This window comes from Hemitrygon akajei, unplaced genomic scaffold (assembly GCF_048418815.1).
Source record: "Hemitrygon akajei unplaced genomic scaffold, sHemAka1.3 Scf000058, whole genome shotgun sequence".
NCBI classification, from domain to species: Eukaryota; Metazoa; Chordata; class Chondrichthyes; order Myliobatiformes; family Dasyatidae; genus Hemitrygon; species Hemitrygon akajei.
Window position 1 is genome coordinate 4127891 of NW_027331944.1, and position 24833 is coordinate 4152723.

General features: G+C 45.3%; 1 protein-coding gene across 1 annotated transcript in view; it reads left to right on the forward strand.

Moving 5' to 3' along the window:
- LOC140721622 (NACHT, LRR and PYD domains-containing protein 3-like) overlaps positions 1-24833 on the forward strand; it is a 1017925-nt gene that overhangs the window by 660014 nt on the left and 333078 nt on the right. The window contains exons 3-8 of the mRNA XM_073036433.1: positions 10422-10589; positions 11984-12080; positions 14059-14328; positions 15827-15993; positions 20845-21016; positions 21123-21188. Coding sequence (XP_072892534.1) covers positions 12071-12080; positions 14059-14328; positions 15827-15993; positions 20845-21016; positions 21123-21188 — 685 coding nt within the window. The 5' untranslated portion in view covers positions 10422-10589; positions 11984-12070. The remainder of the gene's footprint in view (positions 1-10421; positions 10590-11983; positions 12081-14058; positions 14329-15826; positions 15994-20844; positions 21017-21122; positions 21189-24833) is intronic.

Genomic DNA, 24833 nt, shown 5'->3' on the forward strand with positions numbered 1-24833 from the left:
AGGGAGCTATCATTCTGTGAGTATTCTATAGGCCTCCCCCAAAGCCACCGGGATAATGAGAGCAGATAACTTGGCAGATTTGGGAAAGGTGCAAAAACAACAAGGTTATTATCATTATTGATCTCAACTTTCCTGATGTTGATCCCACCTCCTTGTTCCAAAATGTGTCAATGGGGCAGAATGTGTTGTGTGTCCAGGAAGGATTCTTGACATGGTACGTGGATGGGCTAACTGGAGGATTTGCCATACTGTATCTAGTATGAGGCAATGATGCTGGTCAGGCGACAGATGTCACGATGGGTGACCTTTTTGAGATAGAGACCACAACACCCCAACTTTTATCATTGTCATGGACAAGGATAGTAGCAGACGATACGAGGCAGTATTTAACCAGTGGATGGATAGTTACAATGGTATTCGAAGCATCTTGGGGGTGTAAATTGGGAAAACATTCTCAAAGGGAAATGCCAGATGCAACTGTGAAGTTTGTTTCAGGAACACTTGAATGCGGTTCGGGGTAGATTTGTTCCACACACAGTGAAAGAATGTTTATATAAACGAACCGTGGTTCACAAGGGATGAGAACATTTAAGCAAGAGGGAAAAGGAAGCCTTATTTAGGTACAGTAAGCAACATTCAAGCGAGGCTCTAGAGAATTATATGGTATCCTGGAAGGAACTTAAGAAGCGACTTGGAGGTCGAAGGCAACTTGAGAAGTCCTTGGGAAGTAGGACGAAGGAAAACCCAAGGCATTCTACATGTGGGTGAAGAAGAGGAGGGTGAATAGATTGAGGGTAGGACTAGGACTACTCAGGAACAAAGGTGGAAACGTGGCTGGAGGATGCGGTGATAGGTGAGGTGCTTAATGAATGCTTTGCTTCAGTTACCAATGAGGTGGACAGTGATTGTGATGATAGAATAGCAGCATGGCAATATGAAGAAAGAGATGTTCAATCTACCAATATACACCACATTACTACAGGAAGTGATGGGGGAGGTTACGGGGCATTGACAATGATCATTGTATCCTCTCTGGCCACAGGGATAGTAACACATGATTGGAGGCTGTCAAATGTTGTTCCATAATTCAATTGTCATGGTTCCGGTTGGCTGTTCCCCTTTAACGCTCCTTTCTCCCTAATTATGCCCTAATTTCAGTCATTAGATCTCCATTGCTGCTAGTTTACTCAATTACCATACACCTGGTTTTCATCAGAGACTGTGAAATAAATACGATGGCGACACGATCACAGGTTGCCAGTTTGTTGGTCTATTCCCATGTGATACTTTGTCTCTCGACTGCTTAGAACTGTTTGTTCTAAGTTCAACTCCAGTCTCAAGATATTCCATGAAAACCGCGTCACCGTGTCAAGACTCCATGTCAGAGCTCCGTGTCAAGATTCCTCCGGTTTGCTGTCCAACGTTCACGCCTGCGCCCGCATCCCCAACTCAATCTCCACGCCGGTGTCCTGCACTTGGGTTCTGCTCAGTCGCTCTGTGCCACATCAATAAACCCAATGGGTTTAATCCTGGGGATTATAGACCAGTGAGTGTTACATCAGGGGTGGGCAAACCCTTGGAACTCCAGTTGAAAACAATGAAAGACAGTTCCTTATCTTGCTCCGGTGGTTGAACTTGACAGCGGTGAAGGCAAGGCTCCAGGCGACGCAGGCTCCAGGAGGAAGGTGAAGGGAAGGGATACAGACAGGGGGTATGGACAAGAACAATCCAGCCCAAACAAGAATCAGCTTCCTCAACAGAAACTGGGGAAAACCTGGAATAAGGAACGTGGACCGGACTGTGAACCGGAAGGCGCTACGATCTTAATGTGTTTCCCCGGAAAGGAGCTCCAAACCCACCAGACAAAGTAAGACTACCCAGACACACCAAGTCAGGAGACCAACTCTACCACCCAACAAACCAAAAACTAAAGCTACAAGACCTACACAAAACCACATAGTTGCAGTTAACGTATAGTTACAACAGTGCAGCCAATACCATAACTGATTAAAAAAAAACCATGGGCACAGTAAAAAATAGTCCAAAGATGATAAAAGATTCTAAGTTCGAAAGAAACCATGACACAGTTTCCACAAGTCCTCAGGGTCCCGATAGACTCGTCATCCCACGCAGTCGGCAGAAGGGATTACCCCCGCTATGGACTTCCAAGGCGCCTGTGGACTCAGCTTCACAGACAATGAAAGCTCCGTCAGACCCAGCCTCGCAGACGCAGCACACAGTGAAAGCGCCCCGACCACAGCGGACTCCGAGTCCGTCGAACCCGTTGTATTAAAGTTAGACCTGAGGTGAGAGATTTATTGGAAGAAATGCCCCAAATGGAGGCAAACCACGAGTGAAGACGAGGGAACAGCAGCAAGTTAACCTGCCCGAGGACTGAGAGCACCAACTGGAGAGAACCCATCTGACTCAGAGTCTCCAGTGATTCAGTCAGCAGAAAGTCTCGTGAGTCTCATTTACTCAAACACTGGTCCTTTAGACATTACATACCTGCACAAAGGAAGGTAGTAAATAGTTGGGATGAGACTGAAAGTGCCTAGAAGTACCAGTTATGCCTCTGTCAGACCAGTTACAATCACTCCAGGTCAGGTGATGTGCTGTCAGTATCCCAGCTCTTTAAAGTCACTCACATTCCCCATACTGGGATTTGATATTACTCTGCGTCCCATCGTGCCTGACGTCACGTGTGAGTTCCCCCACACTAGGATCTGACGTCACGTGTGCACTTCCTTACGTCACACTGGTGCTGAGACGGTTGAATTTTACCGGCTAAGGTAACAGCTACCTGACCCACCCACCCCACCCGACAGTCAACAGAGGTGTTACCCTCTTCACATTGGTGAGAAGTGATATCAATCACTGCTTACACCCAATAATAGAGATGGACCTGCTGATACCGACTTCCGCTCCCGTCCTCAAACTCCCATTCAAAACAGAACAAATCTCAAAGTAAATGTCCAGCCTTTTTATTTATTTACATTTCCCTCCACGTGAAGTGACTTCTGTGGCCGGATTATAATGTATTGCTTACAGAGAGGAGGAGACCGCTCGGCCCATTGGCTTGATTCAGGCTACTCGCAGAGTGAGTGATCTGGCAGAATTTTACTGAGATGATAAAGATGGTGTGTGAGGGGGGTGAGTCTGAGAGGTTGTTTGTTTCTGGGGAAGGAGCCCATTGACAGTGGGGAAGGGGGTGAAGATGGTGTGAGAGGGGGGTGAGTCTGAGAGGTTGTTTGTCTCTGGGGAAGGAGCCCATTGACAGTGGGGAAGGGGGTGAAGATGGTGTGAGAGGGGGTGAGTCTGAGAGGTTGTTTGTCTCTGGGGAAGGAGCCCATTGACAGTGGGGATGGGGGGTGAAGATGGTGTGAGAGGGGTGTGAGTCTGAGAGGTTGTTTGTCTCTGGGGAAGGAGCCCATTGACAGTGGGGAAGGGGGTGAAGATGGTGTGAGAGGGGTGTGAGTCAGAGAGGTTGTTTGTCTCTGGGGAAGCCCATTGATAGTGGGGAAGGGGGGTGAAGATGGTGTGAGAGGGGGTGAGTCTGAGAGGTTGTTTGTCTCTGGGGAAGGAGCCCATTGACAGTGGGGAAGGGGGTGAAGATGGTGTGAGGGGGGTGAGTCTGAGAGGTCGTTTGGGGGATCAAGGAGCAGGATGGGGAAGGAGCCCATTGCCAGTGGGGAAGGGGGTGAAGATGGTGTGAGAGGGGTGTGAGTCTGAGAGGTTGTTTGTCTCTGGGGAAGGAGCCCATTGACAGTGGGGAAGAGGGGTGAAGATGGTGTGAGAGGGGTGTGAGTCTGAGAGGTTGTTTGTCTCTGGGGAAGGAGCCCATTGACAGTGGGGAAGGGGGTGAAGATGGTGTGAGAGGGGGTGAGTCTGAGAGGTTGTTTGTCTCTGGGGAAGGAGCCCATTGACAGTGGGGATGGGGGGTGAAGATGGTGTGAGAGGGGTGTGAGTCTGAGAGGTTGTTTGTCTCTGGGGAAGGAGCCCATTGACAGTGGGGAAGGGGGTGAAGATGGTGTGAGAGGGGTGTGAGTCAGAGAGGTTGTTTGTCTCTGGGGAAGGAGCCCATTGATAGTGGGGAAGGGGGGTGAAGATGGTGTGAGGGGGGTGAGTCTGAGAGGTCGTTTGGGGGATCAAGGAGCAGGATGGGGAAGGAGCCCATTGCCAGTGGGGAAGGGGGTGAAGATGGTGTGAGAGGGGTGTGAGTCTGAGAGGTTGTTTGTCTCTGGGGAAGGAGCCCATTGACAGTGGGGAAGAGGGGTGAAGATGGTGTGTGAGGGGGGTGAGTCTGAGAGGTTGTTTGTCTCTGGGGAAGGAGCCCATTGACAGGGAGGAAGGGGGTGAAGATGGTGTGAGAGGGGTATGAGTCTGAGAGGTTGTTTGTCTCTGGGGAAGGAGCCCATTGACAGTGGGGAAGGGGGTGAAGATGGTGTGAGAGGGGTGTGAGTCTGAGAGGTTGTTTGTCTCTGGGGAAGGAGCCCACTGACAGTGGGGAAGGGGGTGAAGATGGTGTGAGGGGGGTGAGTCTGAGAGGTCGTTTGTCTCTGGGGAAGGAGCCCATTGACAGTGGGGAAGGGGGGTGAAGATGGTGTGAGGGGGGTGTGAGTCTGAGAGGTCGTTTGTCTCTGGGGAAGGAGCCCATTGACAGTGGGGAAGGGGGTGAAGATGGTGTGAGAGGGGGGCGAGTCTGAGAGGTTGTTTGTGTCAAGGAGCAGGATGGGGAAGGAGCCCATTGACAGGGGGGAAGGGGCTATATTATTGAAAGGATGAAGATGGTGTGGGAGGGGTCGGACAGGATACAGAGGCGAGCAGAGGGATTCACCACATTGGGAGGCAAACACCGGCACACTGTTGATCTGCAAGTGTGGCCGATGGTCCGGGCAAAGTGGATTGGAGTCGTGTTGGGGGGCAAGAATGAACTGGTCTGGAGTCTTATTGAATGACAGGATGAACTGAACGGGCTGAGTGGCCTGCTCCTGTTTCTGGTGTCTTGGTGTTAAAAGAGAATGAATAACCAGACCCTTCTTGGGTCTGCATGATAGATAGATAGATAGATAGATAGATAGATAGATAGATAGATAGATAGATAGATAGATAGATAGATAGATAGATACTTTATTCATCCCCATGGGGAAATTCAACCTTTTTTCCAATGTTCCATACACTTGTTGTAGCAAAACTAATTACATACAATACTTAACTCAGTAAAAAATATGATATACATCTAAATCACTATCTCAAAAAGCATTAATAATAGCTTTTAAAAAGTTCTTAAGTCCTGGCGGTAGAATTGTAAAGCCTAATGGCATTGGGGAGTATTGACCTCTTCATCCTGTCTGAGGAGCATTGCATCGATAGTAACCTGTCACTGAAACTGCTTCTCTGTCTCTGGATGGTGCTATGTAGGGGATGTTCAGAGTTATCCATAATTGACCGTAGCCTACTCAGCGCCCTTCGCTCAGCTACCGATGTTAAACTCTCCGGTACTTTGCCCACGACAGAGCCCACCTTCCTTACCAGCTTATTAAGACGTGAGGCGTCCCTCTTCTTAATGCTTCCTCCTCAACACGCCACCACAAAGAAGAGGGCGCTCTCCACAACTGACCTATAGAACATCTTCAGCATCTCACTACAGACATTGAATGACGCCAAACTTCTAAGGAAGTACAGTCGAATCTGTGCCTTCCTGCACAAGGCATCTGTGTTGGCAGTCCCCGTGGTGTTCCCGTGGGTGTTGTAGTGACCGGTGCTTTGAGCCCAGTCGTTTCCAAACTGTGTCAACAACTTGGCTGAGGGAACAAATTTAACATTTTCAAGACTGCTCTTGAAAAAAATGTATATTTGTACATTGTTAATGACAGAAAATCTATATTTATGATTATTGACACAACATATATATTTGTATATTGTTAATGACATAAAACTTGTATTTCTATATTGATAATGGCGCAGAATTGTATAATCTGTCATCTGAATGTACTTGCCTGTGATGCTGCTACAAGTCAGTGTTTCTCTGTCCCTGTACCTTCCCATATTGTGCACTTGGCAATAAATTCAATATTTGTTTCTGCTACAGAAGTGGGTGATCTCACAGTTCCCACATTGGGCTCCAGCTGACCTGTTTCTCCAACTCACTCCTTTTACCTCAGTTTCCCTGAAACCTCTTGACAAGAGACACAGAACATTGAACAGTACAGTACCAGAACAGGCCCTTCGGCCCAAAACGTTTTGCTCAGCTAATTAAATTAGGAATCAAATGGCTAACTAATCCCTTCTGCCAACACAATGTCCACACGTCCCTCACACTCATGTGCTGATTTAAATATCTCTTAAAAGTCACCGCTGTGTCTGCCAGAACCAGCACCCCGGGCAACACATCCTAGCAACCCGCCACTCTCTCTGGTAATAACACTTGCCCCTCACATCTCCTTTCAGACTACTCCCCCTCACTTTAAATACATGGCCTCTTCTATTAGACCAGGATAAAAAATATTGTCTGTCTTCTCTGTCTCTGCCTCTCATAATGTTATACACCTCCATCGTCTCACCCCAGCCTGCAGGGCTCCAGAGAAAACAACCCAAGTTTGTCCAACCTCTCATTATAGCTCATGCCCTCTAATCCAGGCAATATCCTGGTAAACCTCTTCTGCACCATCTGTGCGTTAAGTAATGAGGGACTGAAGTGCAGTGGCTAAGGAGGGAGGTAGAAAGTACATTGTATTTATTGTAAGAGTTATCAGGTATAAGAATGAAAATGACTTTAACGATTATTTGGACTTTGTTGAGATTGTACCTGGAATATGGTGTAAAATCCCGATCCCCACACTAACACGGGTTATACAGACCAAAGGACAAACTGCCGGAGGGTCGGGGCAGAGTGACAATTATTTGTGTTTTGTTGTGATTGTACCTGGAATATGGTGTAAAATCCTGCCCCACCTCAATACTAACACGGGTTATATAGACCAAAGAACAAACTGCCGGAGGAACTCAGTGGGTCGGGCAGCATCTGTGGAGGGAAATGGACCGTCAACATTTCGAGCCGAGACCCTCCCTCTGGCCTGAGAGTGGACGGGAAATAGTCCGAGAAAAGAGGTGAGGGGTGGGGATGGGGCAAGAGCTGGGGAGTGAGAGGTGGATCCAGGTGAGGGGGGAGGTGGGAAGGTGGAAATAGTGACAGGGGTGGGAGGTGAGTGGTTGGGGCAACACGGGGCTGCAGAAGATGGAAATTAATTCTATAGAGGATGAACAAAGAGGTTAGAGAGTATTTGTTGTAGAGAGTGCAACAAAGATTCAGCAGACTGATCCCTGGAGTGGTGAGGTCATCATATGAAGAAAGATCAAATGTGATAGCCCTTTCATTTAGAGAATCGAGGACTGAGAGGTGAACACATTGAAATGCACAACATCATTACCGGTTGAACAGCGATCCCAGTCTCTGGAAAAGGGGGTGGACTGTCCGGGACTGAGATGAGGGGAAATGTCTCCACTCCGAGGGTGGTGAATGTCTGTAAATCCCCTCCACAGAGGGCGGTGAAGACTCGGAGATCGTCCTCACATAAAACAGAGGCCGGCAGATGTGTGGAGACCGAAGGGATGGAGGAAATGAGGATCGGGCAGAAACATGTGGCTGAGATGGGAGAGCAGCCGCCATCTTGTTGATGGTTGAAGGGGCTGAATGGCCACCTCCTGTTGCTTCTCGCTTGATGTTTCAGTGATCCTGTTCAGTGCGGCCGGGGAAATGTGAATAGAAACATAGACTGATTTAAATAAAACCTGCACAATTCTGGTTTGGGTCTAAAATGTGTGCCGGACCGGGATGGGATTCAGACCCGTAACTGTGACCTGGGGGCTGGAGGGATGTGGACGGGGAAGATGCAGAGGGAAATTTTAAAATATATCCAGTGTAATTATGAGATGATGTTTGAAATGCGGTGGGGGGGGGGTGTCGGGCAGCGTGTGAGGGGCGAGGAGTGGAGTCACGGAGTCACGTGGGAGACCGTCCACCCGTCATGTGATCCCGTTGTACCGCAGGGCTGCAGCATCTGCAGGTCCGTTTCCGAGGCCCCGCTCACAGCTCCGATAACGCGCTGACGACATCGCGCATGCTCAGTACGGGAAGGGACTTTAGTCTGCAGAAGCAAAATGCTCCCACGAACGGAGCCTTTGTTGCAGCGCAGATGGAATTAAACACTGCCGGACAAACGTTTATGAAACCTGGACGTTTTTCTTTGTTGTACTGCATTTTTATCCTGTCCTTTAATTAGTAAGTAAAATCAAAAGAATGTTTTTTTTCTCTTGTCTGTCTTCATCCTAAAATATTCATAGATGCATTTTACAAAAGAGGACACATCTATGATGTTGTGCTTTTCTCAGTCCGTGTGAAAATTTCCGGCTCAGAGCAATGGTTGATCCATGTAGCTGCAAAAATAGTAATTAGAGGGAACATTGGAGACCGAACCACGTTACATTCTATGCATATTAATCACGATTGAATATGGTACATTATCGTGCTTCCTGTTATCGAGGAGATGTTAAAAGTCAATAGAGTGGACAAAACAGTTTCACCGGGAGCCTCTCTGGTATCCAGGAAATAGTAATGAATAACGCAAGAAAAATTAATAATAGTTTCGCCTTGTCCGTGGGAGCGTACTGTGAGGCAAAGACGCTCAGGTGCTGAACGATATAGAACTAATATTGAGCCGCGAATAACTAGACGGTCCATTTACTATAAATTCAAGAGCTTTTCGTTTTCGTTTCTCGAAAGATCACTATTAATGCCCCGATAATCACTTTTACTATCTTTTCAGAACACTGTGTGTATACCTCCCCCATTATAGGTATGAGCAAGGATGTGATCTGGGCCAAATTGCGCAATTAAGCGTTCAGCATATCACGCATCATCCTGGATAATCCCAGTTCTGATACTGGGTCATCCACAGTGTATTTTTCCACAGATGCAATCTGTTGTACCGAGTTTCCAGCACTTTATAAGAGGACGCAGGAATATGGCATTGGGGCGAAAAAAAAAATCAGCCATGATTGAATGATGGAGGAGACTCGATGATCTGAATCACTTCATTCTGCTCTGATATCTTATCATGACTGAATGATGAGTCCTTCGTATCCCGTATCAGGATTTGTGACGTGTGAGGGACAATTACAGATTTGTTCCATGAGATTCTTGGATGAGATGGGAGTAGACTCTCACATGGTGGATTGGATAGTGGACTACTTGACAGATAGACCTCAGTATGTGCGGTTGGGAGACTGTAGGTCTGACACGGTGGTCAGCAGCACAGGAGCGCCGCAGGGAACCGTACTCTCTCCGGTCCTGTTCACCCTGTACACATCAGACTTCCAATATAACTCGGAGTCCTGCCATGTGCAGAAGTTCGCTGATGACACGGCCATAGTGGGGTGTGTCAGGAATGGACAGGAGGAGGAGTATAGGAAACTGATACAGGACTTTGTGATATGGTGCAACTCAAACTACCTGCGTCTCAATATCACCAAGACCAAGGAGATGGTGGTGGACTTTAGGAGATCTAGGCCTCATATGGAGCCAGTGATCATTAATGGAGAATGTGTGGAGCAGGTTAAGACCTACAAGTATCTGGGAGTACAGTTAGACGAGAAGCTAGACTGGACTGCCAACACAGATGCCTTGTGCAGGAAGGCACAGAGTCGACTGTACTTCCTAAGAAGGTTGGCGTCATTCAATGTCTGTAGTGAGATGCTGAAGATGTTCTATAGGTCAGTTGTGGAGAGCGCCCTCTTCTTTGTGGTGGCGTGTTGGGGAGGAAGCATTAAGAAGAGGGACGCCTCACGTCTTAATAAGCTGGTAAGGAAGGCGGGCTCTGTCGTGGGCAAAGTACTGGAGAGTTTAACATTGGTAGCTGAGCGAAGGGCGCTGAGTAGGCTACGGTCAATTATGGATAACTCTGAACATCCTCTACATTGCACCATCCAGAGACAGAGAAGCAGTTTCAGCGACAGGTTACTATCGATACAATGCTCCTCAGACAGGATGAAGAGGTCAATACTCCCCAATGCCATTAGGCTTTACAATTCTACCGCCAGGACTTAAGAACTTTTTAAAAGCTATTATTAATGCTTTTTGAGATAGTGATTTAGATGCATATCATATTTTTTTTACTGAGTTAAGTATTGTATGTAATTAGTTTTGCTACAACAAGTGTATGGGACATTGGAAAAAAAGTTGAATTTCCCCATGGGGATGAATAAAGTATCTATCTATCTATCTATCTATCTATCTATCTATCTATCTATCTATTTGTCTTCAGCGTTTAAATTTCAGTGAGATTCGCTTTCGAAAAAATTGAGCAGAAATATTTTTTTCTCCTTTGTATTGTTAATGTGTTTCATTATCTCTCTGGTTAAAGTTAGACCTGCGGTGAGAGATTTATTGGAAGAAAAGCCCACAGCTGGAAAGAAGCCACGACTGAGAACAAGGGAACAGCGACAAGTGAACCAGCCCGAGGACTGAGAGTACCAACTGAAGAGAACCCTCTGACTCAGAGTTTTCATTGATTCAGTCAGGAGAAAGTTTGGTGAGTCTCATTCACTGGAACACTGGTCCTGTAAACATTACATATCTTTACAAAGGAAGGTACGAAATAGGTGGAATGCCTTGGTCAGACCCAGTTGCAATCACTCCAGATCTGGTAATGTGCTTTCAGAAGCCCAGCTCTTTACAGTCACTCACATTCTCTGAGTGTTTGCTCATTTGAAGGTCCTGCATCATCTGAAGTAGCTTTTGGTTAGTTCTGATGTTTCCTTGTTACGTTATAATCATCTTAAAATGCGTTGACAATTTCCTCCCTTTATAAGAAGCCCCAAGTGTGTCGTGTGGAAATTGTAGAAATGTGGAATTACCATGAACTGCAGCAACATGCCCTTGATCCCATTAGCTATTTCAATCTGCAGTGGTATACTTACCCTCGAATATATTGTCGCGTAGGCCTCTGCTGAGAACAGACCATTTATAAAGCAAAATATCCCAACACTGCATTTTATTCAGTCCTCATTAGCACATGGCAACCCATAATTTACATTGACATACCTTGGCCTCATCAAGTACTTTTCTGCTAACTACATTGTCAGAACCTGTGAACGTGACATGAAGCAGAGGTGGAAATTCAAAGTTATGTTTCCATGGATGTTGTGCATGGGACTTTAGTAAAGCCTTTGACAAGGTGTCACATGGCAGCTTGGTCTCGATGATCAGGTCCCATGCTGTCCGGAGAGAGCAAATTGGATGTATTCAAAATTAGCTTCAAGGTAGCAAGCAAAGAGTGGTGGTTGAAGGTTTCTCCTCGCAATGGAGGCGAGTAATTAGCGGTGTGCCGCGAGGCTACAAATTGGGACCTTGGATATTCGTTATTTTATAGCAATGATTTGGATGCGGTTGCACAAGGATTACTTGACGGGTAAGTTCGCAGAATGCACAACATTAGTAGTTGCTGTTCACAGAGAAGATTATCATAGCATCTAGGGGATCTAAATGGACAGGGGCTGGTAAAGAGATTGCAAAGCCAATCTGATCAGCAGCGGATTCATGCAGATGTTGGGGATCATGTGGAGGAAACAGCCAGAGGAAGTGGATGAGGCAGGTGCAGTTGCATAATTCAAAAAGCAGTTGGGGTGTGTAGATGGAGTGAAGAGGCCAGAAGGGAGATGGCCCCATCACAGGAAATTGTGACCATCTCAGTGGGCACTGTGGTTGGCATTGTCTCGTTGGGCGGAACGCTCTGAATTCGGATTTTATTGCTCTGTGACTCTGTCAGTAGATGCGCCAGGTATCAGTGGACAGATATGGTGTGGAAGTGGTTACTAACAGGGAATGTTTGGTCCCCATGCCAAATGCTACAGGGGTTGGAAATACTGTCATATTTGCAAAGTAGTCGTACTCTCTGACTCACTGTCTGCTTGTTGTGAAATTTAGAGCCTCACCAGCAGGTGGAGCTGTCCTGCAGAGCGACCAAAGTGTAAGCAAGACGACGACAATCAACAATCGTCAGTCAGAATCAGAATGGACAAAGGTATGATCACAGGGATCTTTGAATTAAACTTTTGTCGCGTTTGTACACAATAGTTCAGATGAAAAAACTGACACAGGTGTTAACAGTGCTTAGAAAAGTTTCATCCAGCAGTGTCATTTATCCCACTGGTAAAGCGGCCTTGAGTAATTGATCAACCCAACAGTTCCAGCGCAGGGACCTGACACCAGTAATGGTCGAATCACTCCGCTCATCATACAAAGCTTCAGCTGAGTGAAAGGAGCAGGGGCTCCTGAATCAGGTGGTTGTGGGTGAAACACAGACAGGAATGTGACAGTGATCTTGTCGTTTATGTAAATGTTCAGGGTCAGGGTCCATTTCACCTCCAGACAGGCCCTGATGTGTAAGACATCCTCAACTTTCATTTATAAAATTCAGAAGCAGATGATAGGAGCATTTCAGGGATTTCCGAGATTCTATGATAACACAGCATTTCAGGTTTTGGAAGGAAAGCTACCAACTCCCCCCTGGTTTTTCTTGCCTGCTACGCAAAGGAGGAGGGGTGTCACCGAAATCTGTTTTCTGTAGCGGAGCGGAGATCATTGCCGGTGCTGGGAATGGCTGAGGATCAGGAGGCAACTCATTGTAGATACATTTGTGATCTGCTTCGGAGTTTTAACACCCCAGTGAATGTCTGGGCTGTGGAGAAATGGTGAACCTGAGTTTCTAATTATTTCCCTCTTGATATGATCTTCTATCTGAATTTAAATTCCCAGCATCTTGGCTGGGAAACCCGGCATAACCAATGACCAAATGTCTGTGTCACCTGTAGACATTGCGATTGTGCTCAAATCTGAGATTCCAGCTGGAATAAAAACGATGTTACGGCTGGAAACGGATCCTTTGGCCCATATAGTTCATGCTGATCTGAATGTCCCATTTTCCTGCAGTTTTCCCAAATTTCTCTAGTAAACTTCTTCCCCCCCTTTTCCTGCCCACATGCTCTCAATTTTGTAATTTTATTTGTGTTTGCGGCCTCCTCTGGATGCATGTAATTTATACCCATCAGCCACCACATGAAAAAATGCCCGTTTGGTCCCTTTGAAATCTCTTCCTTCGAGTCTCAGATTCCCCTACCCGGGGAAAAAGACTGTGACCATCTACCCTATCTGCACCCGATTACTGTATGTGTGAGTGTCTGTGTAAGGTTTCCCTTCAAGCTCCTGAGCTCCAGGGCCAGCTGCCCCAGCCCAACCATATAACACAAAAAACAACACCCTAGCCCAGTACCGTAGTGTTCATTCTTCACTTCACACTTAGCAACTGCAACTACACACAAAGCTCTATAACCAAGACTTTGCCAATGATATGCATAGTTGTTACATGATGATCAGCAGGTGGGGGATAAGATGGGATAAGATGGGATCCAGGGGAGAGGTCAGCATAGATCTCAAGGGAATGGTCAGCCTGCGACCCAGGGGACCGGACAACATGCGTCTCAAGGGAATGGTCAGTTGGTGACCAAGGGGACTGGAGAAAGCAACTCCAGTCCCCTTGTCCAATTTCCAGCCCCTCGTGTGACAAAGCAACTGGAGAATGTGTGATCCAGCAGACTGGACCATGTGTAATCCCGTTGCTGGTCTTTGTGTGACACAGACTACTGGACAGTTAGTGACCGAGGGAGATTTTAGCTTGTGGAAGATAATCACAGTGATATTTCCCAGTATCACCGGACACCTGTGCATTATGATCCTGTGGTCATCCGTGCATTCAACTGCTGTGATTAGTATTACTGTGCCTATCCTGCTATTTTACTGGGAGTAAATGTGTCCAGTCACCGGCTTATCGGGATGATCACCTGACAGGATGTACGGGTCACATTAACCAGCACAGTTCCACTCCAAATCTGGTCAGCCAGAGTCTCGGCTCCATTGCAGTCTGAATCAGTTTTGCTCAGATCTAAATCATACTTGTATAACGTGCAATTCATTATTTATTTCATGTGGAAAATTGAAACTAGTATGGAACGTACTGAAGTGGATTTTACCAGGCCGATCATCGAGGGAAGATAATCGGGACACGGGAAGCAAGGTACCAAAGCAGGGTCAGATTGAGAGCGATGTCCCAATGGAATGCAGTCCGGCCGCAGAGGAGGAGGAGCAAATTCAGCCCAGAGAGAGTGACGTCAGAGACACCGATCAGGACCCTGGAACCAGCACAAGTGAGGTGACTGCCTGTCGGCTCGGAAGCTCATTGAACACAGAACTGTCAAGTCCCCAAGAAGGAGCGGGTGAGTGAAATATGAGGGTGATGTGCTCACAGAATGCGGCAGGGTGGAGGGTAAAGGTGAGGCCTTGTTGGAGGGTTGGTCAGAGGAGAGGCAAAATGTGTGGGTGTGGTACATGTGGTGCACTGGGCAGCCGTTACCCCACTACAGGAAATGTACTACCTGCTCTGAGGATTTCCAGGATGTGAATTGGAGGAAATGCAGCTGTCCAGATGAGGAGAGTGTTTCCGGGATGTGAATCAGGCGAAATGTATTCGCCAGGATTGAGAGAGTATCTCTGGGAAGCGAATATTACCGACAGTCCCAACATTTATGCCCATCCAAATTTAAATAGGTGAATGGGTCGGATGGGGGATGGACTGGTTTATATTAAATGTGGTCCTTCTATTACGTAATGCCTAGAACATTGTTGGGTAGGCTTTAAGGCAAGTGTTAGATTCAAGTCAAGTCAAGTCACTTTTTTATTGCCGTTTCGACCATAACTGCTGATACAGTACATAGTAAAAATGATTCGCTTTTCAGGACCAAGGTGTTGCATGACACATTACAAAAACTAGACTGAACGACATAAAAAAAAACAACAGAGGAAAAGAAAAAAAAACACACAACAACTACACTAAACTACACAGCAATCTAGGACTGCATAAAGTGCACAAAACAGTGCAGACATTACAATAAATAATATACGTGACAATAGGGCAGTAAGGTGTCATGCCAGGCTCTGGGTGTTGAGGAGTCTGATAGCTTTTGGGGGAAGAAACTGTTACATAGTCTGGCCGTGAGAGCCCGAATGCTTCGGTGCATTTTTCCAGATGACAGGAGGGAGAAGAGATTGTATGAGGGGTGCATGGATCCTTTATAATGCTGCTGGCTTTACGGATGCAGCGTGTAGTGTAAATGTCCGTAATGGCGGGAAGAGAGACCCCGATGGTCTTCTCAGCTGACCTCACTATCCGCTGCAGGGTCTTGCGATCTGAGATGGTGCAATTTCCGAACCAGGCAGTGGTGCAGCTGCTCAGGATGCTCTCAATACAACCACCTTAGAATGTGATGAGGATGGGGGGTGGGAGATGGACTTTTCTCAGCCTTCGCATAAAGTGGAGATGCTGCTGGGCTTTCTTTGGTATGGAGCTGGTGTTGAGGGACCAGGTGAGATTCTCCGCTAGATGAACACCAAGAAATTTGTTTTGTTCACATTCAGAGACAGGCTGCTGGCTCTGCACCAGTCCGTTAGCCGCTGCACCTCCTCTCTGTATGCTGACTCGTCGTTCTTGCTGTGTGTTGCAGCACAGTCGTGGGTCAGCAGAGTGAACAGCAGTGCTCTGTGCACACAGCCGTAGGGGGACTCCGTGCTCAGTGTGATGGTGTTGGAGATGGAGAATTAATCCAATTTTGTATCTGGAGGCAGGTTCAAGACACGGTTTTTTGTTGAGTTGGGTGAGAGCGGTGGAGACGAGGGATATCTGAGTTCAAGCCAACATTTTCCTTTTTATATTCACAGAGCCAGAGTTTACAATCTCCGACCTCCTGGCACAGGGGGAGGAATATCGACTGTACCAACTGACAAAGTTCTACAGAGACAGACTCCAACAAGCAATTGAAGAAAAGGTTGAGAGACTGGGTTGGATGTTGACAAAGGAGGGACATTTCAGTAGACAAGAAAATGAGGTGAGTGCAGTTCGTGTGTTGTCACTGATCTGCTGGTATCAGAGGGAATAGTGATCAACATTAATCTCCTGCACGTTTTAGGAGATCGACTTGGGAATGGAGACTTTGATCTTTGACTTGTCTCTCGCAGATCTGGTTTCAGTTTTTAAGGTGGGGAGCACTGGGAACTGCAGGTTTAGCATCACCTTTTCTTGTATCACCTGCTGTATTTATCAGTGTGAAGTAAGAGCAGTGGCTGCATATCTGGACTTCCAAAAGGCATTCGGTCTGAAACTAATTTCAAATCTTGGCTGAACCGTCGGGTAGCTTCACCTCATCTCATTAATCCAGGATGAGTATTAAACTGTCAATTGGGCCAACCGGCTTCACTGTGGTACCTGAGGGAGGGAAACCAGCTAACCACAGCTTGTCTTGGTTCCGTGAGTTCCCAAACAATGTGTGGCTGACTTGTCATAGTCACAGCAAAGTACAGTACAGAAACAGGCCTTTTGGCCCATCTATTGCATGCCAGACTACAGAATCTACTTATTCCCATTGACCTGCACCGGGCCATGGCGCTCTATACGCTCATTACGCAAGCATCTGTTCAGAATTCTCTTAACCACTTGCACTACTTGCCCTGCTAGCTAGTTTCGCAGCAGGCACAGCACCGATCCCCATGACACTGCACGAGCTACAGGCGCCAAACAGAAATGCAACAGTCTATAGTGACAGTCCGGATTCTTTCCAAAAAGTTAGTGTCTAATCCAGTTTACTAATTTATCTTGAATGCTAAGCAACTGAATCTTCTAGACCGACCTCCTATACGGGTCCTTGTCAAATACCGTGCTGAAGTCCATGTAGACAATATCCACAAACTTGCCTTCATCAACTTTCCTGGTAACTTCCTCGAAAAACTCTGAGATTGAATAGATGTGAAAGATCACGCACAAAGCTGATATCTTATGACCACAAACATCAATAGTTTGATCTAAAAGGGCAGAAGAAAGCACAAAATATAAAATAAATCTGGTGACTAGCTGATATCTCATGATCCCAAAAAATCAACAGGTTGTCCTGAAAGGGAAGAAGATCAATAGGATTTCCTGAAAGGGAAGGGGCAAACAAAAAAAACCTGCTAACTTGCTGAATATCTGACTAATGAGAGATAGGGACACACCATTTCAGGTCACTCTCCTTGGAGCTCACAAACAATGATTGTCTTGTCCTAGATCTGACCTATTCAGCCATGAGTGGTATTAGAAAATCAAGTGCGTTACACCCGTGAGTAACTCTGTTCTCGTTGGGATTCATTGGCGCTGTCTGTAATGAATCACACAGGCATTATCCAAAGGCAAGAGGTAATCTGTAAATATGATGCTGATCTATAAATTCATCATCTGGAGACGACTGCTTTACTGGTTAAATTTCTTTTACAACTGTAACTCCTCGGACCTGGTAGCAGTGAAACTGAGGGATTATTTCACAGTGCAGTGGGCCATCAGGGAATTATGCTGATTTATTTAATAATTGTTGTCCATTATTCCCTACTGATATCTGTTCTAGGAGATCAATCATTCAAATCCGGGACACAGAACATAGAACATAGAACAGTACAGCACAGTACAGGTCCTTCGGCCCACAATGTTGTGCTTACCCTTAAACGCTGCCTCTCTTATTTCTCAGAGCAATGTCCTAAGTCCATCCATATTCAGTTACCTTAATTCCATCATAGGTATATGTTGCTTGAAGACTATTCAATGTTTAATTCATAATTCCTCAGTTAATCAGGAAGCCCATGCCTGCATTCAGGAAGTCATTACCATTTTACGGTATCAGTGCCAGGCAGTAACCATCTCCATTATAAGATAGCCGCACTGACATTTCTTAATCTTCTTTTGTCTTTACACATCATAAGACCATAAGGCATCAGAACACAATTGGCCATTAGGCCCATCGATTCTGCTCTGCCATTATATCATGGGTGATTTACTATCCCTCTCAACCCCATTCTCCTGCCTTCTCCCAGTGAACTTTGCTGACCTGACTAGTCAAGAAGGTACCAACCTCTGATTTAAATGTACCCAATGACCTGGTCTCCACAGCTGTCAGTTCCAATGGATTCTACAGATTCACTACTCCTAGGCTAAATAATCTGCTCATTTCTGTTCCAAATGGACGTCCCACTAATCTGAGGCTGTTCCGTCTGGTTCTAGACTCTCCCACGTAAAAGCAACCTCTCCACATCCTCTCAATGTCTTTCGATATTCCACAGGTTACAATTAGATTCCCCTTCATCCTTCCACACTCCAGCCAGTACAGGTGCATCCAGGATCCATTCCCATCAAAATCTGGTTTAATATCACAGGTTCTGTTCGTTTAGATACCTCTCTGGATTTTTCACAACGCCATCACATATTTTCTCTGATTAGGGGATCAAAATATGCGAGTGCGGTCTGGCCAGTGCTTGTTCTTATATTCTGATCCTCTCGAAATGAATGCTAGCATTGTATTTGCCTTTCCGAACAGACTTAAACTGCACGGAATCCTGCACCAGGTCTCCAGAGACTCTTTACAACTCCGATTTCAGAATTTTCTCCCAGATTCAAAAATAGTCTACGTCTTCATTATTTCTGCTAAAGTATATGGCCACGTACCTCACTATACTACATTCCAATTGCCACTGATGTGTCCATTTTCTCATAGGTCCATGTCCTCCCGCGAATTCCCTGCTTCCTCAACACTTCCCTTCCCTCCCCATATCTTCGTAACGCCCACAATAATGGCCATAAAGCCTACAAATCATTGACATAACAGAAAAAGAAACTGTCCCAAAACCAACCACTGCATAACACCACTGGTCACCAACATTCGACCAGAGAAAGCCCTATTTGTTCCCATTCTGTGCTTCCTGGCAGTCAGACAAATCTGTCTGGAGAAAATCTTGGATCCTCTATCCATGCCAGTGCCTTTCTTGTCCTACTGTCGGCCCTTGTTAAATGGCGTCATGTGGGACACCTGGTCAAAGGTCCTCGGGAAGTCCAAGTAAACAACTTGCACTGACTCTCTGTTGTCGACCCAGCATGCTGTTCTCTCAAAAAATTCCAACAGTTCTGTCAGGCAAGATTCCCTTCCATGGATGTTGGCCTTTTTCCTATCATGTGCGTCCAAATACCCCGAAACCTAATTATCGACTGCTGACATCTTCCCAAACGCTGATCAGACTAACTGGCCTATAGTTTAAAATGATCAGTCCTCCGGAACCATTCCAAAATCTAGTGATTCTTGAGCGATCATTACTAATGTCTCCACAATCTCTTCAGCCTCCTCCTACAGAAGCAATCGGGTGAGTTGATCTGGACTCATCTATCTTCAGAACTTTCAGCTTCCCAAGCGCCTTCTCCGCAATAATTGCAAATACACTCACTTCTGCCACCTGACATTCTCAAATATCTGGCACGTTCTAGTGTTTTTACAGTGAGGACTGACGCAAAATGCCGACCAATATCTTCCGGCATTTCCTTGTCCCCTGACAGGACCGCTCCACTGTCATTTTCCGGTGGTCCAATATCCACTCTCCTCTCTTTCAATCTTCATATATCAGACGGACGTTTTGGTAAGCTATTTTACATTATTCTCTAGCCTAGCTTCATATTTCATATTTTCTCTATCTACGGCTTTTTAATTGCCTTCTGTTGGTTTGTAGAAACATCCCAGTCCTCCAGCTTTCTACGATATTTTGTAATATTCTGTGCCTTCTCCTTTGCCTTTGTGCTGCTTTGACTCCCTCGTCAGCCATCGCTGATCATTCTCCCTTTAGAATAATTCTTCATCATTGTGATTGTTTGTCCTCCGAGAAACTTCAGCCATTCCTGCTCTGCCATTGTCCCTGTTAGTGTCATTTTCAAATTTATTATTGCCCAGCTCCTCTCTCATGCCGAGGTAATTCCTTTATTCTACTGTAGCACTGATACCTCTAACTTCACCTTCTCCCTTTCAATCTGCTGGCTGAGTTCTGCTATTTTATGATCACTGCCTCTTAAGGGTTTATTTAGCTGAAGCTCCCTAATCAAATCTGGTTCAATACACAACACAGACTCCAGATCCGTCTTTCCTATAGCGGGCTCAACCATAGGCTTCTCTCAAAAGCCATCTCATTGGCATTCTATAAATTCCCTCACTTGGGATTCAGCACCGACCTGATTTTCCAAAGCTACCTGCATATTGAAACTCCCCGTGACAATTTTAGCATTGACCTTTTTCCATGCCTCTCCTCTCCCCCGTTGTAATTTGTAGCCCACATCCTGGCTACTGTTAACATGCCTGTATATAATTTCCATCAGGGTCATTTTACCTACGCAGTTTCTTAACATCCTCATCGTCTAATCCGACATCACCTCTTTCTCAGGACTTTTCATTTTTAATGACAGCAGCTTCGACGCAACACTTTCACCTACCTGTGTATCCTTTCGATTCAATATTTATCCTTGGATTTAAGCACCCAACTATAAACTTTTGTCAGCCACGATTCAGTGATGCCCGCCATCCATTTGTTTTTGCTCTCTCTCTCCCCTCTCTTCCGTTCTTGTTGTCACATCTTGTTGATGTAATGCTGCATATTGACAGATCGAGGAAATTAATCACATTGCATCTACTGCAGGGTGTCAGAAAATCCTTATTCTTACACACTATTGATTTAGAATTTCCTTCAGTTACTGTTTCTCTGTTAATGACTGAACCCTGAGAGGATCAGGCAACAGCCCAGTGACTGCATCTGTTCTGAAGCTACCGGGGCCATGAACAGATACTTTCCTGCACATTCTCCATGTCTGTCTGTCTGCTCCACAATAAGTCCATTGTTTCCTTTTGCAGAAAGTCACTGAACTGACAGAGAAGGACAACCGGGCAGAGAGTTCCAGACTCTTCCTCAGTTTGGTGAATGGCAAAGGCTCCCGGGCCCGGAGGGCGATGTGGGAATCCTTTCTGATGTGGAGGACTGAGTTACCGAAGTTGGACAGTATACTGAGGGAAATACAGGAACTCGGTATGTTAAAACCACGCACTGAACACAAAGACACATTGAGATAAACATTTTAGTTATTTTAATTATTTTAGCTCTGTTTCCATGGATTTGTTTTATATTTAAACAGGTCTTGATCCACAGGAATACATGAACATCGGCCAAGGTTTATCGGAATTACCCACTCAGCTGATAGGTGAGTGATGAAATGCACAGTTCAAACCACATCTCAAGTGTTAGTCTGTGACTTGGCAAAGCCTGGGAATCAAAATTCGCCATTAATCATTCACTGATCTCTGGATTCAAGTAACAATTCGACGAATCTCTCTTTGCAGCCTGAATATTCTACAATATATATTTCTATTAATCCATCTGTTGGTTCTGCTGAAGCCTTTACTCCAGGTCCTAACGCTCTGGGAATCCCAACACACCCTAGACAGGCTCCTGATACACTGTATGACCCAGTCCAGGTGACTTTTCTATCTTCACACCTTTCATCTTCCAAGCCCCTTTTCCTTTGTAATAGCACTACATGCAATTCTGTTTGCTGATGTTCTTTACCTTTTGGAATTCTGCCAGTGACTTGCACAGAGTTTGTCTGGCATTTCCTTTTCACCCGTTACTGCAACTACAACAGCAGTTTCTAGTGATCCGATATCGACCCTCTCCCTTTTTTCACTCTTTATATATCTGGGAAAGAAAAAAAATATACTTTGGTATCCTTTCTTATATTATTGACCATTTCCTTGCATTTCCTGCACATTCATGTATAACTAGGAGCATCTATAACATAGTTCCCTCCGACATGACCCTAGTCACTAGACTCTAGACACTAGAATACTACAGCACAGTACAGGCTCTTCCGCCCCGGATGTTGTGCCAACCCATTTATTCCTTTAAAAAGAGTACTAAACCCACACTACCCCGTGACCCTCTATTTTTCTTTCATCCATGTGCCTGTCCAAGAGGTTCTTAAATACCCTTAATGTTTTAGCCTCCACCACCATCCCTGGCAAGTTGTTCCAGGCACCCACAACCCTTTGTAAAATACTTACCCCTGATGTCTCCCCTAAACTTCCCCCCCTTAACTTTGTACATATGCCCTCCAGTGTTTGCTGTTGGGGCCCTGGGAAACAGGTACTAGCAATCCACCCTATCTATGCCTCTCATAATTTTTTAGACCTCTATCAAGTGCCCTCTCAACCTTCTACGCTCCAAAGAGAAAAGTCCCAGCTTTGCTAACCTTGCTTCACATGACTTGTTCTTCAAACCAGGCAACATCCTGGTAAATCTCCTCTGCACCCTCTCCATAGCTTCCACATCCTTCCTATAATGAGGTGACCGGAATTGAACACAATACTTTAAGTGCGGTCTCACCAGAGATCTGTAGATTTGCAACTTGGCCTCTCTACTCTTGAACTCAATCCCCCTATTAATGAAGCCTAGCCTCCCATAGGAGTTCTTAACTATCCTATCAACCCGTGCAGCGACCTTAAGGGATGTATGGATTTGAACCCCAAGGTCCCTCTGTTCATCCACACTCTTAAGTAACCAACGATTAAACTTGTACTCAACATTCTGGTTTGTCCTTCCAAAATGCGTCACCCCACATTTATCCGGATTGAACCCGATCTGCCACTTTTCTGCCCAAATCTGCACCCTGTCTATATCCTCTTGTAACCTTCGACAACCTACAGCTCCATCCACAACTCCTCCAATCTTCACGTCACCCACAAATTTACTCACCCATTCTTCCACCTCTACATCCAGCGCCCTCTTCTTTGTAGTGGTGTGTTGGGGAGGAAGCATTAAGAAGAGGGACGCCTCACGTCTTAATAAGCTGGTAAGGAAGGCGGGCTCTGTCGTGGGCAAAGTGCTGGAGAGTTTAACATCGGTAGCTGAGCGAAGGGCGCTAAGTAGGCTACGGTCAATTATGGAAAACTCTGAACATCCTCTACATAGCACCATCCAGAGACAGAGAAGCAGTTTCAGCGACAGGTTACTATCGATGCAATGCTCCTCAGACAGGATGAAGAGGTCAATACTCCCCAATGCCATTAGGCTTTACAATTCAACCGCCAGGACTTAAGAACTTTTTAAAAGCTATTATTAATGCTTTTTGAGATAGTGATTTAGATGCACATCATATTTTTTACTGAGTTAAGTATTGTATGTAATTAGTTTTGCTACAACAAGTGTATGGGACATTGGAAAAAAGTTGAATTTCCCCATGGGGATGAATAAAGTATCTATCTATCTATCTATTTATAAAAATCACAAATAGCAGGGGTCCCAGGACAGATCCCCGCGGCACTCCACTAGTCACCGACCTCCAGGCAGAATACGTTCCTTCCACTACTACCCTCTGCTTTCTTCCTGTAAGCCAATTATTTATCCAAACAGCCAAGGTTCCACTTATCCCGTGCCTCATGATTTTCTGGATGAGTCTCTCGTAAGGGACCTTGTCAAATGCCTTGCTAAAATCCATGTAGACCACATTTACTACCGTACCTCCGTCAATTGCTTTTTGTTACCTCTTCAAAAAACTCAATTAGCCTCGTGAGGCACGACCTTCCCCTCACAAAGCCATGTTGACCCAGACAGTAAATTCCAGGCACCCACAACTCTGTTAAAAAACTACCCACAATTGCTGTAAATTTACCCCACCTCACCTTAACCAAATGCCCTCTGGTATTAGACACCAGTCATATGTAAAAAATAAACAAAATACAGACTGTCGACCCAAACTCTTATCTCTCAAACTTGTACACCTCAGTCAGATCTCTAATCTAATTCCAGAATAAACAAACCAAGTTTATCAAACCTCTACTTGTAGCACATGTCACCGAACCCAGGCAACATCCTGATGAACCTGTTCTGCACCCTCTCCAATCCTTCCAAGAGCTGGACAATCAGAAGTGAACACAATACTCCAGATGCTCCCTAAAACCAGCATGTTAATATTCTGTATGAGCCTCCCATGTGGGACTTTGTCAAACACTCCACCAATATACAAGTAGACAACATTCATGTGTAAGTTCATCCATCACCTTTGTCACCTTCTGGAGGAACTCAATCAAGCTGGCGAGACACAAACCCGACCCAAAGCCTTGCTACTGAACCCCAAACCACCTCATACATCCTCTCTGTCATACTTGCATGGGGCAGAACATATAAAAGTTTGAAGGTATGTACCACCAGCCTCAACGACAGCTTTATTCTGCATTTATAAGACTACTAAATGGTCACCTACTATGTTATTATTGGCTCTTAATAATAATAAGACAATTTCATATCTAAAATTATAGCATCGTACATCTCGTAACTAATAAAAACTCAGATAACAACTTAGATAACCACAATATACTCACAGGAGAGCAGACAGAATACCATTCGGGTTTGAACAACAGATAACAGATTATCTAATTCTATTTCAAACCCTATGGAAAGCAGAAAACTTTCAGTGTTATATTGACAATCAAAAAAAAAATCTGATTCTGTTCCTCGTGTGTTTAAGAGAAGTTCCAAATATATATAAAATACATACAATACTTGTGAAATTTCTACAACATCCGATGAAGCATTCACGTAAAATAAACGTCCTATTAACAACCACAGAGGAACAACGACCACTATCAAAATAAATAGAGGGATTTTTCACAGCGACTCACTAAGCCCACTGTGGTTTTGTCTAGCTTTAAGCCCACTCATAATTTACTGAAACAGACAAAAATCAGGTATCTAATCAGAAAAAAAATACGAATTATACCTTGACACAGCTATACATTGATGATTTGAAATTATTTGCTCTTGCATCAGTAAAGCTGAAACAAATAATTCA